At 35.9% G+C, this 12885-nt stretch overlaps 1 protein-coding gene across 1 annotated transcript; it reads left to right on the top strand.

The window, feature by feature from the left end:
• The first annotated feature begins 1097 nt into the window (after positions 1-1097).
• Positions 1098-10367, top strand: LOC104595719 (U1 small nuclear ribonucleoprotein 70 kDa-like). The gene is made up of 10 exons (XM_010256577.3): positions 1098-1519; positions 2078-2192; positions 2298-2377; positions 4294-4369; positions 4488-4552; positions 4882-4944; positions 6449-6530; positions 6637-6799; positions 9006-9080; positions 9402-10367. The coding sequence occupies exons 1-10, from the start codon at positions 1421-1423 to the stop codon at positions 10081-10083; spliced, it is 1500 nt and encodes a 499-aa protein (XP_010254879.1). The 5' UTR covers positions 1098-1420; the 3' UTR covers positions 10084-10367.
• Positions 10368-12885: the final 2518 nt, after the last annotated feature.

Genomic DNA, 12885 nt, shown 5'->3' with positions numbered 1-12885 from the left:
AGTTCAAAAAACATGCCAAGTGGCTGAAGGTCACCCCCATTTATCGAAGAAACAAATGCTCAACTCTTATGTTGACCAATTTACTCACCCCCATTTATCGAAAAACAAATGAGGCTTAAGTCCTTCAAATAAGCATGTATGTTTGCCATTTTGGTTGGGCCAAGCGTATGATCCTTGAATATGTCATAAATGTCTTTTCAAACAAAATAAATAAATAAAAATACCACTAACGGCTTTCAAAAAAAGTATAAGTAACCAAGATTCAAATATTGATATAATATATCCAATATTAAATATATATATATATATTTATAAAAGCTTTAAAAAATTAATTTTTTATTAAATAATATATATAAAATAAAACTAAAAAAATTGTAAAAATTAAAAGGCGTATGATTTAAACCACTGATACACCATCAATACTTTGAACCATGCGACTAGCAAAGGGCTCATCGATACTTTGAACATGTCAACTCTTTCCAAACGGAGCCTAGGGTCCTAGTGACAAATTAATAGTCATTCGGTTCAGCGCCCTCAACCAAACCGTTATCAATCTTGTGCGTTGGCCTGAATGCTCTAGGGGTGCCCACGGTTCGATTAATTTTTGAAACCAAACTGTAGATTAATTTTTGAAACCGAACCGAAGTTATCGGTTTTTGGTTAATCGATAATCAAAATCGAACTGAAGTCAATCAATTAATCGGTTGATTAATTGTTGGTTTAGTTCGTTGGTTTTTTATTATTTATAATATTTATTATCGAAAAATATATAAATATATAATAAATTATTAGAAATATATATAATATTATATTTTAAATATATATTTATATATAATACAGATTTATTAATTTATAATGTATAAAAAATATAATGTATAATATAAATATAAATATACATAAAATATATATAAATATATATACCGATTGATTCCATTAACTACCAGCTTTCTATTTTGATTAACCAAAACTGAACCGGTATTTTTGATTTTTAAAAATAATAAATCAAAACCGAACCGATCGGTTCGGTTAACCGAATTTTCGGTTCGGTTTTTTCGTTTTTTTTTTTCTCACCCCCGGAAGTAGAACGCTCCCAAATCGAGACGCTCACGGCTGAACGAGCTGGAATGGGATCAGTCAGTTTTTCAGGTGATTGAAAAAAATAGAAGGTGGATTAGAAGTGCGATCCTGTTTTTCCAACCGTGTCTATAAAAAGCCGGACTAAAAACCCTTCTTAGCTTTTTATTTTCCGATTTCAGAGCTGCCTCTCGACTTCTGACGTGCGAGCGAGCGAGCGAGAGCGAGAGAGGGGGAGGGAAGGAGAGAGAGATCGGATTCGTGATCTGTTCTGCACATCGCGAAGAGTTGAGGTTCTAAAAGAGAACGAAACCCTTTGTCAGATTTCTGATCCGAGCTCTGAAAGATGGGAGACTACAACGATGCGTTCATGCGCAACAACAACGCCGCAGTGCAGGCGCGCACAAAAGCCCAAAACCGCGCAACCGTTCTGCAGTTGAAACTGGTATTTGGTTCCGTACCTTCCTTTTTCTTTCTGATCGGTAGCTGCAGTCGTTTGATCTGTATTCGATTTGGAACCCTAGTTTAGCGGCTTATGCGTTTGTCAGTTGTACAGCGAGTCAATTCTCGAGCTGAAAAAAGGTGTATTTTGTCATCTCTTTCCAAATCATGATTGAAGCCTTAACTGAGGAACCAATATGTCGTCTAACACACACCCCTTGGGAGGGGGTAATACGTATTTTTCGGGTTCTTTTCGAATTTCTTTTGTGTTTTGGTACCGTATTTTGTTTCCTTTCATTTCCCTGTTCTTTCCCTTTTATTCTGGTTACACCAATCTGTTTCCAAGATCTGTAGTTCTCTCTCTGCCCCCCTCTCTCAAGGTCTCAGACTACATATTTTGTGGTAATTACTGTGAGTTAGAGTTCAGAAAGAATCTACTAGCTCTATCTTTCATTGGTAATATTCACTTATTCGAAATTCCATGTTATTTTTGCAGTTTTGTCTTTTAAGGTCTGATTTGCGTAATTGAAAAATTAATCTATGTTTTGTGTCTTTGATGCAGATTGGGCAGAGTCATCCGACTGGTCTTACGTCTAACCTTTTGAAGCTTTTTGAGCCTCGACCTCCTTTGGAGTATAAACCGCCTCCTGAGAAAGGAAAATGCCCACCATATACAGGTATATGTAACTTAAAAGGTTGATTGTTGTTTTCACGTTGATGGATTTACTTTGGTACTGAACCTTTCTTTCTTTCTTTCCTTTCTTTCCCTCTTTTCTACCAAGGGATCGCACAATTTGTGAGTAACTTTGCTGAGCCAGGAGACCCTGAATATGCACCACCTGTCCAAAAGGCTGAAACTCCAGTAAGATACTGCTTTCTCAACGTGTTTTTCTTCTTTCAATTGCTTGTTTTATAAATCCTGATCTTATTTGGGATGGGCAACATTGCTTTATTATGTCTAAACTTATTTTTGTTTCCTGTCATCTTTTAATTTTAATCCTTTTTGATGGGGAAGTCTTTTCTCTGTTACCATGCTGAGATGACCTGCTTTATGAATATTAGTGCCGTATTAACTTCCACATGATTGTATTTATAAGGTTTCGTTGGCTTTAAACCAGTGATGTAAGCATATTGGTTATTTACTTGCCTGCAGAGCTATTAGTTGCACACCTTAAGTAAGGAAAAATATATAAATGGATTTATTCTACAAAACAATAAAATTGGGATGCGGATGCCAAGTCATTATGCATGTTTTAACATGTCTTGTGTATGGTACGGAATTCTGGATAAGTCTATTTATTTGGTTATTTAATTCCCTTAGATGGTTTCAAATAATTATATTTGCTTTTCTTATTGCTGTTGCTTTTGGCTACTACTATCCAATATATTATTATCTGCTTATCTTATTAAGAAAAGCGGGAGAAAAGAACAAGTAGGATATTCTTTTTCATATATTCTTACATTACCCTGTTTACAACATCAAGCAACCCCTTCCCCTCCAAAAGGAGAGTATTGTCTAGACTGTAGTGCTTGAGAATATTTGTTCAAGGATAATGTTTTAGCAAATTAGGTAATACCTTTAATGTTGTATGGTTCATTATTTTACTCAATCCAGGAGAAGAGAAAAAATGGGTATTAGAGTAGGATGTAACTTCATCATCTGTGATATGATGGAAGTTATGAGTACTATCATCTACGATTGCGGTATGATGGAAATTCATGAAGAGAAGTTGGAAAACAAACTATCATCTACAATGCCTTGTTAAATCTGGAATATCTGCCAAGTCATAGGAGGAACCTCTTATTTCTCTGGGGTCGTTGTGGCCCTAATATTACGACAACACCACCTTCGTAGTGAGAAGTTACCTCCTTATATGCAAGGCAGAATTCCAAATATTTTATCTGGTTAGGTTGGAACAAGGTCTATATCCCTGAACTTATAGCTGTATGTCGTTCCTTTTTGATTGTTTTTTCAATCCTGATGCATGTAGGGGTTAGGCTGTTAGGGTAGAGTGACCCCCCTCTTTATCAGGTATAACTTGACTTGATTTTTTTTTTTGTTTTTTACTTTGTAATAAAATTAAAAGTGGCCACTTCTCAACCTGGAGTAAATTGTGGTATTTTTTATTTCCAGTAACTTGTGCACAGTTGATGGTGATACCTTCTCGGATGAGTTGTTGCCTGAGTATCATGCCAATGATTATTCTATTGCTTTGTTCCCTAAATATTAAATCAATTAATGGGTGTTTTGAGTCACCATGATTATTTTTGTTTTTATGGCTTTGGTTTTGTTATGCAAGAGGTTGTCCTCATGGTTCAAAGTATTGATACACCTTTGTGTAATGGTACTTTAAACCATGCACCTTTTTTTTAATTGTTTTTTTTTTTTCAAATTTCAGCTTTATGTATATATATAATATATATTATTCATTAAAAAATGGATTCCTGAAAACACCTGCACACAGGTGTATTGGGTAACCAAAGATATGATACGATACACTCAATACGGGGTGTATTGTTTCAATACTTTGAACCTTGGTTGCCCTTTTGTGTTGTTATAAATTGGGGTAGTTAAAGCTGGTTGGTAGTAACCACAATTAGATTTTCACCAAGCTTTGTGCATCTATATTAGTAATATTATTCTTTTATTTCTCTATTTCCTTCTGTTAAGGTTTATTTGTCTTATTCCCTGTAATTTTTTATGTTGTCCATGAAATAAGAACCACCTGTTATCTTTTGTCTTACAATTTTACAATTTTTTTGTTTTGGTGGTGACAGTCTCAAAGAAGGGCTAGAATTCACAAGCTACGACTGGAGAAGGGTGCTGAAAAAGCTGCTGAAGAGCTTCAAAAATGTGATATACCTATCCTCACTGTTTTTTTTTTTTTCTCCCCTGGGTTTTTAATAGATGTAATGCATGTGGAACTAAACTGATTTTCATGGTTTTGTTATTTTTTCTGTCGTTTATGCAGATGATCCCAATAATGATCCAAATATATCAGGAGATCCATACAAGACATTATTTGTTGCAGGGCTTGTAAGTAATTTCTTGTTACGTTTTATCATTTCTCATGCTTAGACTAAGGTGATCTTCAGGTTTGCTCCTTAGATGGAAATCTTTCCAGGAAAATGCATCCTATGTCTATAGAAATGATGTTAGTTTACAGTTCCTATGTCTATAGAAGCACTTCTGCATCTCAATTGCCAAATGCCACTAATATGCAGAGTGGGGGCTTTCTCATCTAGGAATTTCTGGAAGAGTTTAATTATCAAAAAAAGTTCTGGGAGGGTTTTGAAGGAGCTATTCCAAATGAAGCTTAAGATTTTTGTTTGGAATGACTTGCAAGTGCTATTGTTGTATTGCAGAATTATGAGACTACTGAGCACAGGATCAAAAGGGAATTTGAAGCTTATGGGCCAATCAAGCGGGTAGGTATTTTAGAGCATCCCCAATGGGGACTCAGGTTATTGACTTTTGACTTGGGTAACAGGTTTGGTTGTGGTGAAGCTTTGTGGTTTTGTCTAATCGGAACTTTTGAACTTTTAAATTTTAACAGTCTAAAGATGTTTGTTAATTAGCTTTGCCTCCTTAATTTCTATGTTTTCAGTAACCAAATCAGGAATAATAGCCAGGTTATTCACTCACTTAAATTACAGCAGGATATGCTCTTCTATATTCAACTTAGGAGGTTAGCTATTACACTTGACATGGACAATGAAAATGTTTTAACTAAAACAATCTTGATTCTTCTTGTTCCTTTTCTTTCATGGTTTTCTTAATTTGGTGAACTCTGGTAAAAAAGTATTTAAGCTGTTTTTATATAATTAAGTATATAAGCTGTTGCCAAATTGGTATGTTGGGTCCAAGCATACTCCCAGACAACTTAATTGCAAGAATGGTAATGCATCATGGTTTTTGACTCTCAACTTCTTAAAGGTGAGGACTGCTAGTGATGATTGTACACCACCTTTCTTATACTAATCTATCATGTTTTTCAAGTTCGAAATGGAGTTCTTTTAGCATTTCCTTCTAAAATGGCTGCTAATGGGTCAGATTGAGTTGGGTTAATAGCAGGTATCCTTGCCACTAATGGCACTATGGGTTTGTTTTATCTTTCTTTCCTCAAGTCTTTTTGATTTTAATCCCATGGAAAGTTTCCTAGGGACCCAGGTATTATCCTATTTTCTAGTTAGTGGTAAATGGTTTCCTATTAAGCATTACCCCTGGTAAAGGGTTGTTACTCTTCTTCATAGCTGGTATTTTGGGCGCATACCTTGGTTTCTTACCAATTCAATTGCAATGATGGTGCTGCATCCTTCATGGCAATGCTGTAAACCATAAGGATGAGTAGGATGGTGATGCATTCTGCCTTTTGTCTTTATTCTCAAGCTACAAAGGAGACGGTCAACTTCCCCTCTTTTCTTGATCTGGGTAAATTAGAAGTTGGGAGTATCATTTTCCTGTTAATTTTATTCTTTCTTGCTTCATCTTGCTACTGAAAATCTTATTTTGACTTTAAAGGCTATCTATAAATTTCAGCAGTTCAGAAGATATCATGGTATTTTCTATGTTATTTATAATTAGTTTTCTATTTTAAAGTTTTATTCCCTGGTAAGGGGATGGTAAATCTGTTTGACAACTGGTTAATCGGGCACATCAGTTTTTCTGCCAACTGTAGCAATGGTGGTGATGCATCGTGCGTGGCGAAGCTGTACACCTTAAAAGGTGAGCACGGCTAGTGAGGCATAGTGCCTGTCTGCCGTGCCATTTAGGATTTAGTATTTGAGACATGCTTTATGTTTTAAAACAGTATTGTTGCCAAGTGGCCAGAACTACTTGGCTTTTACATGTTTTTTAATGCAAAATTCTACTCTAGATTATGTTATTATTTGTAAACATTTGTTTATTTGACTTCTGCTGTGGATATCTCAGGTTCGCCTGATTACTGATAAAGAGACAAACAAGCCTAGAGGTTATGCCTTCATTGAATACATGCATACACGGGATATGAAAGGTCTGTTCTTAAATGAGACATTAGGCCTAGTATTATTTTAATGAAGATTTACATATGCATTAGTTTTTTCATGACCAAGTCAATGATGATGTTATTCAACATTCAGCTGCATACAAACAAGCTGATGGAAAGAAGCTCGATAACAGAAGGGTGCTTGTTGATGTGGAACGTGGTAGAACTGTTCCAAACTGGCGACCACGTAGATTGGGTGGGGGTCTTGGATCAACCAGGGTTGGAGGTGAAGAAGTTAATCGGAAGTACTCGGGCAGGTAAGGGTTTCATTGCAGTAGTTGCATGCCTCTTTTGGACACCTAATTTGCATATTAAGATTTCAATAGACTGTATTGGGCACTAAAGTAAAATGGTACATGAATACCACTACATACAGGTTACAATACTTATTATTTAATAACATAATTAATTGTTCTCTTAAATTTTGCATTTGAAATCTTAAAGCAATATCTTCCCATGATCCCATCAATTAGTGTTTGACTGTTTGGTACTCTTTCATCCGTTATGGTTCACCTTCTATTGGTGGATATTTTTGATTTACAAGACAATTTCAATGAACAGAAGTTGTCACAAATTTTCAAAAAAGAGAAAGGATGAACGGATTGAAATAATGCATAAAAGAGAAAGGGTGTGATTAAGTTAGGTTATGTGGTCCAGAGGCCCTCCACATGTCTTGGCCTTTACTAGTAAATAAAATGTTGCATAAAATAGTGCAATGCACAAGACAATGGGGAAAAAGGAAATTTATCGAGGGCATAGACAGTTTTGCGTCCTGCTATGCCTGCCAAATGTACCATGTTGCATTCATTGCTAGCTTATGTTATGGTCTCCTAATATTCAGAATTTTCTATTTTATTGAAAGTTGTGCTTTTTAAGCCTCATGCCTTTTGTGCTTTGTATTCTTGATAACTTTACAACTTCAAGTAATTGATGCCTTCTCAAAGACTCATTTTGTACTCTTGAATGCTATGTTAGTGGAAGTGTGTAAACCTTCCCCGGACCCCCTCCCCCATCTCCACACACACACACACACACACACACACACACACACACACACCCCACCCAAAAAAAAAAAAAAAAAAATTGAAAAAAATCCCATCCCAACTAAGTGCATATGCATTTCTGTTTCTGGAGCATATTCTTCAACAGCAACCATCTTCCACTTGTAATTCTCTATAACCTTCATAAAAAAGTATAAGCTTTGTATCAAAACATAGAAAATGAATATATTCGTGAGAATAAAAAGAAGAAAAATGAGAAAATATAGGGGCTGAGCCCTTTTTTTGTCCTAAGAAAAGAATTTAGTTTAATAATACCTATTTTATTATTATAGTCTAAAAAATAAAGAATATACAAAATATTTATAGTACCGTGCTTGGCTCTTAGGTGAGGCAACCCTCCATGGGGTGCCTTGTCACCTTGGTGTCGACTTGACAACTATATTCAAGACATTGTTAACTATCAAAAGGTACATTGTTGACTTCTTTTGTTGAGGGGAGGAGAGTGTAAACAGAAATAAGAATAAAGAACAACAGGAGTTTTGGTACATTACCTCCTCTGTTAAAGCCTTTTTATATGTTGGTATCCAGTGGCTTGGTGGGTCAGAGCCAACTCAACATGTGATATACCTAGGTTTAATCCAATCTAACCTAGTGTTTTAAAAGTGAGAAACAGAATGTCCTACGAAAAACAGTTAAAAAGGAAAACTGTTAGCTCAATTGGTTAGAGCATTCTTCTGTTTATGGCCTTGCAGATTCAATCCCTACATACATAGTAAATTACCTATTAAAATGTCAACTTTTGGTGAGATACACAACCATAAAACATCACTTTTGGTTCTTAAAAACTGGGTCCAATCTTTAGCCATTTTTTCCTCGGAAGAATAATCCTTCATAGAATCATTGAGATGTAATATGGGTGCTGGAGGATAGCCCATGTTTTCTATTATAAGTGAAAAGGGATAGATGGACAATGTAATGGTCAATCTGCGAAAGTGGGTTAGGGGAAAACAAATGATACATCCAAAGTCTTCAGACACAGCAAGAACTTAAACGACTTCTAAAAATATTTGTTTTAGTAAGATATTTGGGAATCTATCTAGTTGCATGGTCTTTAATGTAAAACCATTTATTATATTGTTATGTGCACTTCTCTGGCATATCTTGCTTTTTCTTAACAGTGTCATATGTCAAGGGTTATATCCATATATTTCTAATCGTTCCCCTCAAGACCCCATATAGAATGGACGAAATTTGGGTGTTGTCATTTAACAGTGTTATATGACATTGCAGTACCAAGTTCTTTTATGAGTTCTTATTTTTTATGGGATTGATACTTGTTTGGATCCAGGGAGTTATACTACCCATCTGATCCCTATTTTTTATTTTTTGTTGATCATCAAGATAGTTTTTTCAGAATTCTCTTGCTACATATGTGCTATTCTTGACTTTGATAATTGTACAGAGATCAACAGCAGATGGGTTCAGGAGCATCCCGTTCAGAAGAGCCGAGGGCCAGGGAAGATCGTCATGCAGATAGGTAAGACTTAAGTCATTGATATGTTTCTGATGGACTGATAGACTTGTGGAGTATATGTTCATAGACTGATAGACTTGCGGAGAATGTTTGATTAAAATACCTGTTGAAGGCGTGAAGCCATGACTTGCGAGGTTTTTCTCATTGGGTTGCATAGAGAATTTTGAGGATCATAATCAAAATGACAATTGGAGATCACTGCTGATCTTGGCCATGACATATTAGGATGCATGTCCAATTTTTATGTTTAAAAATTTTCTTATTTTTTTGTAGTGTCATTGGTGTAGGGTAGTTTTTAATTGCTTTTGAAAAACAATGTTACAGGGATAGGGAGAAATCTCGCGAAAGGGGAAGAGACCGAGAATGGGAACGCGAGAGATCTCGTGAACGATCCCATGATAGACCAAGGGATCGTGATGCAAGAGAAGAAAGACACCATAGAGATCGTGAGAGGAACAGAGACAGGGACAGGGACAGGGACAGAGATCGGGGTCGTGATCGTGATAGGACACGTGATCGTGATCGGGACCGTGGTCGTGACTATGAACGAGACCGAGACAGAGAAAGAGACAAGGATCGTGATCGTGACCGTGACCGTGACCGTGATCGAGGCCGTGATCGCCCTAGAGAGAAGGAGAGGGATTATGACCGTGGGGATCATGATCATAACGAGACAAAGCATGAAAGAGACAATCAGGGTGAAAAGGACAGGGAATATGATCGTGGTGAGCCTGAGCATGGCCGTGAGTGGTATGACAACATGGAGCCTGGCCATGGATATGTGCATCCAGACCAGGACCGTGAACAAGGACATTACGACCATCAAGGCCACAGACAGTATGATGATCTTGAGCCCCAGGGTGACCCAAACCTTTATAATCATGGTGCTGAGCGGTATGAACAGATGGAGCCTGCTGATTACAGATACGACCGTGAAAAGGAGAAAGCTCGAGACCGTGAACATGATCGTTCAGAGAGGTCAGTCTCGCGCGAATACGAGCACTAGGCATGCCGGTAGGTTCATCATAACTGGAAGAGACGTTTAATCTGTGGTGGAAAAACAAACCTAGTAACTCCTTTTCTGTTTGTAGTTTTTTTTTTCCTAAAAAATTGCGTGTTAGATGGGTAGTAGCTCTTTCATTTGGTTGAACGATTGAAGGTAGTATATTTGTCTTGTATAAGTTTACTGTAACTTGCGGTCAATCCATCTACCTCGGTAGAAGGGTGTTGATGCTGGTTAATGTGGTTATATCCTATTGGAAATAGCTTGATTTTGGAGATTTAACTTTATATTGTCAATCTCGATCTTTTTTCTTATCCCCTCCAGTGGCCTGTGGGTAGACCTGGCAATTGGGTTGGGTGGGTCGGGTTTGGATTGGGTTATCAAATGCTGACTGTTTGGGTTAGGGTTGACCCATGGGTCAATTTGGGTCATCCCAAAAAATAACTGATTTAAAAATTAAAGAAAAAATACATGAATGTCAAAATTAAAGAAATTAATCTTAAAATTCCAAATATAAAATGAAAAAGCTTGAGCATACAACAATTTAGAGAGATAGTCTAAATAGTAAAGTTTAAAGATTTGAACGTGGAAACTTCTAATGTATAAATAGTCCCAATTAGATATGACAATCTAGTCAATGGGTTGACCCATGACCCAACTCAGTTTTTTCGGGATGGATTGGGTTGGGTCATTTTCAAATTTTTGGTTTGCGGGTTGGGTCAATTTTTTGTTAGGTCTACTTGCCCCCTTTTATATGTGTGGGTTGAAAGTACTATTTTCTGAGGAAAATGGTGTTTTTTTTGTTTGAAAGCATTGCTGTCAGGTAGGATGTTTCTTGGGGCAACAGCAGCACCTGTTTGGTACTCGACTACCAATACTCATCTGTTTTCAGCACTGGTATCCATTATCCAGTGCTTCTACTATGTATATATTATCTTACATCCAATAGTGGAAAAAAACACCCATTTCATCATATGGTTCCAATTGTTGAATAGACTATAAAAAAAGAAATTCAGGAAATCACGAGGTTAATGGCAAAAAATCTGACAGAAAAATTAATATATTAATATAAAAAAATTCTAGACAAATGGAAAAATATAGAACAAAAATAACAAACTGGTAGAAAGCCTAGAATAGAGCAAGGTTCAAAATATCGATACGTCAATATGGGCATATCGAGCGAATCGATACAATTTTTTTAGTGTTTTTTTATTTTTTATTTTTTTCACAATTGGTTCAGGGGAGATGGTTTAGGCCTCCACACCTTGAATCGGTCAGACCCCCGATACACCCATTGTAGGGGTATACCGGAGGGGTCTCAAAACGATACGTATCGGCCAATACGGGCCGGTACGATACTTTGAACCTTGGAATGGAATGCTGTAAATGATATAAAAAATGAGTAAATTGCTGAAAAAATGTAACAATTTAAAACTAGCACAAATTCGCAAAAAAAAAAAAGAACAATTACTAGGTGTTGCATGGATTAATAAAATTACAATAAACTAATATAGAAAAAGTTGATGAAAAATTATAGACAAATGGAAAAAAAATAGAACAAAGTAGGAAAAACAGAAAATTGAATAAAATTGCATGGAAAAACCAGAATATATTGGAAAAAAATCACAAAAGAAAAACTGACTAAAATACACAGAATACAATGGAAAATGAAATGAAAAAAAAAGTAAATTGCTGAAAATGTCATAATTTAAAAATAGCAGAACTTTGCAAAATAAAAGAACAATAATTAATAGATGTTGCATTCAAAGCAGAAAATTACACCCCAAAAGCTATGTTTTTCCAAGTGAAAGAGGAAAGTAAATGTTTAAACAATTCATCAGTGCATTCAATGAATTTAATCGACCAAAATATGATGATCAGAATCATTTAAATACACTAAAAAACAGAAAAAAATAACTCCCAACAGCTGAAAAAACTTTTAACATGTTTTAGGGTTTATTAAAAGAGATGCATTTAGGATGCACCATATCAATTTAAATATAATAAACGCTGGATGCTACATCACTGCCACATCATATTCCAAATTGAGAAAACATTGAATTAGGCGTTTTCCCAACCACACCTTAATTTCTAAGGTATAATTTGGGGCAACATTTTTTATTAAAAAACGGTTCAAAACATGTCACCATTTTCTAAAGCACCGATTATTTTAACGTACTGATGTGTTACCATTTTCCGGAGCAACGGCATCGATTCCTAACATCACCTAAATTGAAAATCCGTTATGGTTTGTATAGAGAAAATTCTAGAGGATGGCAGGTTGGCGGTTAGACGAACAATTTTTATCAATAGTTAGGCCGTTTCATATAGATGGCATCCAAGTGTTTCAAAATGTCATATGTCACAATGGCATTAGGGGGTCAAATCTGCCCTCATCATTTATTATAAAAATACTTAATGTTCTCAATACGAGACTGAATTCTTATACTTGATACAACGGGCCAAATATTATCTACTAATTCTTATATTGTAAATGTAGCCCAGCTCAGAAATACCAATCTTTCTGAATGCTTGTCACAAGAGAGATGAACGCGCGATAGATACTCAGCAGTGGATATTATTGGCCTGTTGACCATGGCCTAAAAACAAAGTTCATGCGCGGCATTTGGTAATCTCTTAGCCCATGAATAACTATTATTGGGACCCTAATAAGATAATAGGGTTCCGATCTCATGAGTAATGTGACAGTATTCTAGTAGGCCAACCTATCTTCAAATCATGGAAGTCTATTAAACTATTTTTGATTAACGGAGAAGTTTCAGCTGATTTCAAAATGGATAGGAC

The sequence above is a fragment of the Nelumbo nucifera genome, chromosome 5, assembly GCF_055504915.1.
Source record: "Nelumbo nucifera cultivar China Antique chromosome 5, China Antique-T2T, whole genome shotgun sequence".
NCBI lineage: Eukaryota > Viridiplantae > Streptophyta > Magnoliopsida > Proteales > Nelumbonaceae > Nelumbo > Nelumbo nucifera.
Note: the sequence above shows the minus strand (reverse complement) of the source record. Positions and strands in the feature narration are given on the sequence as shown.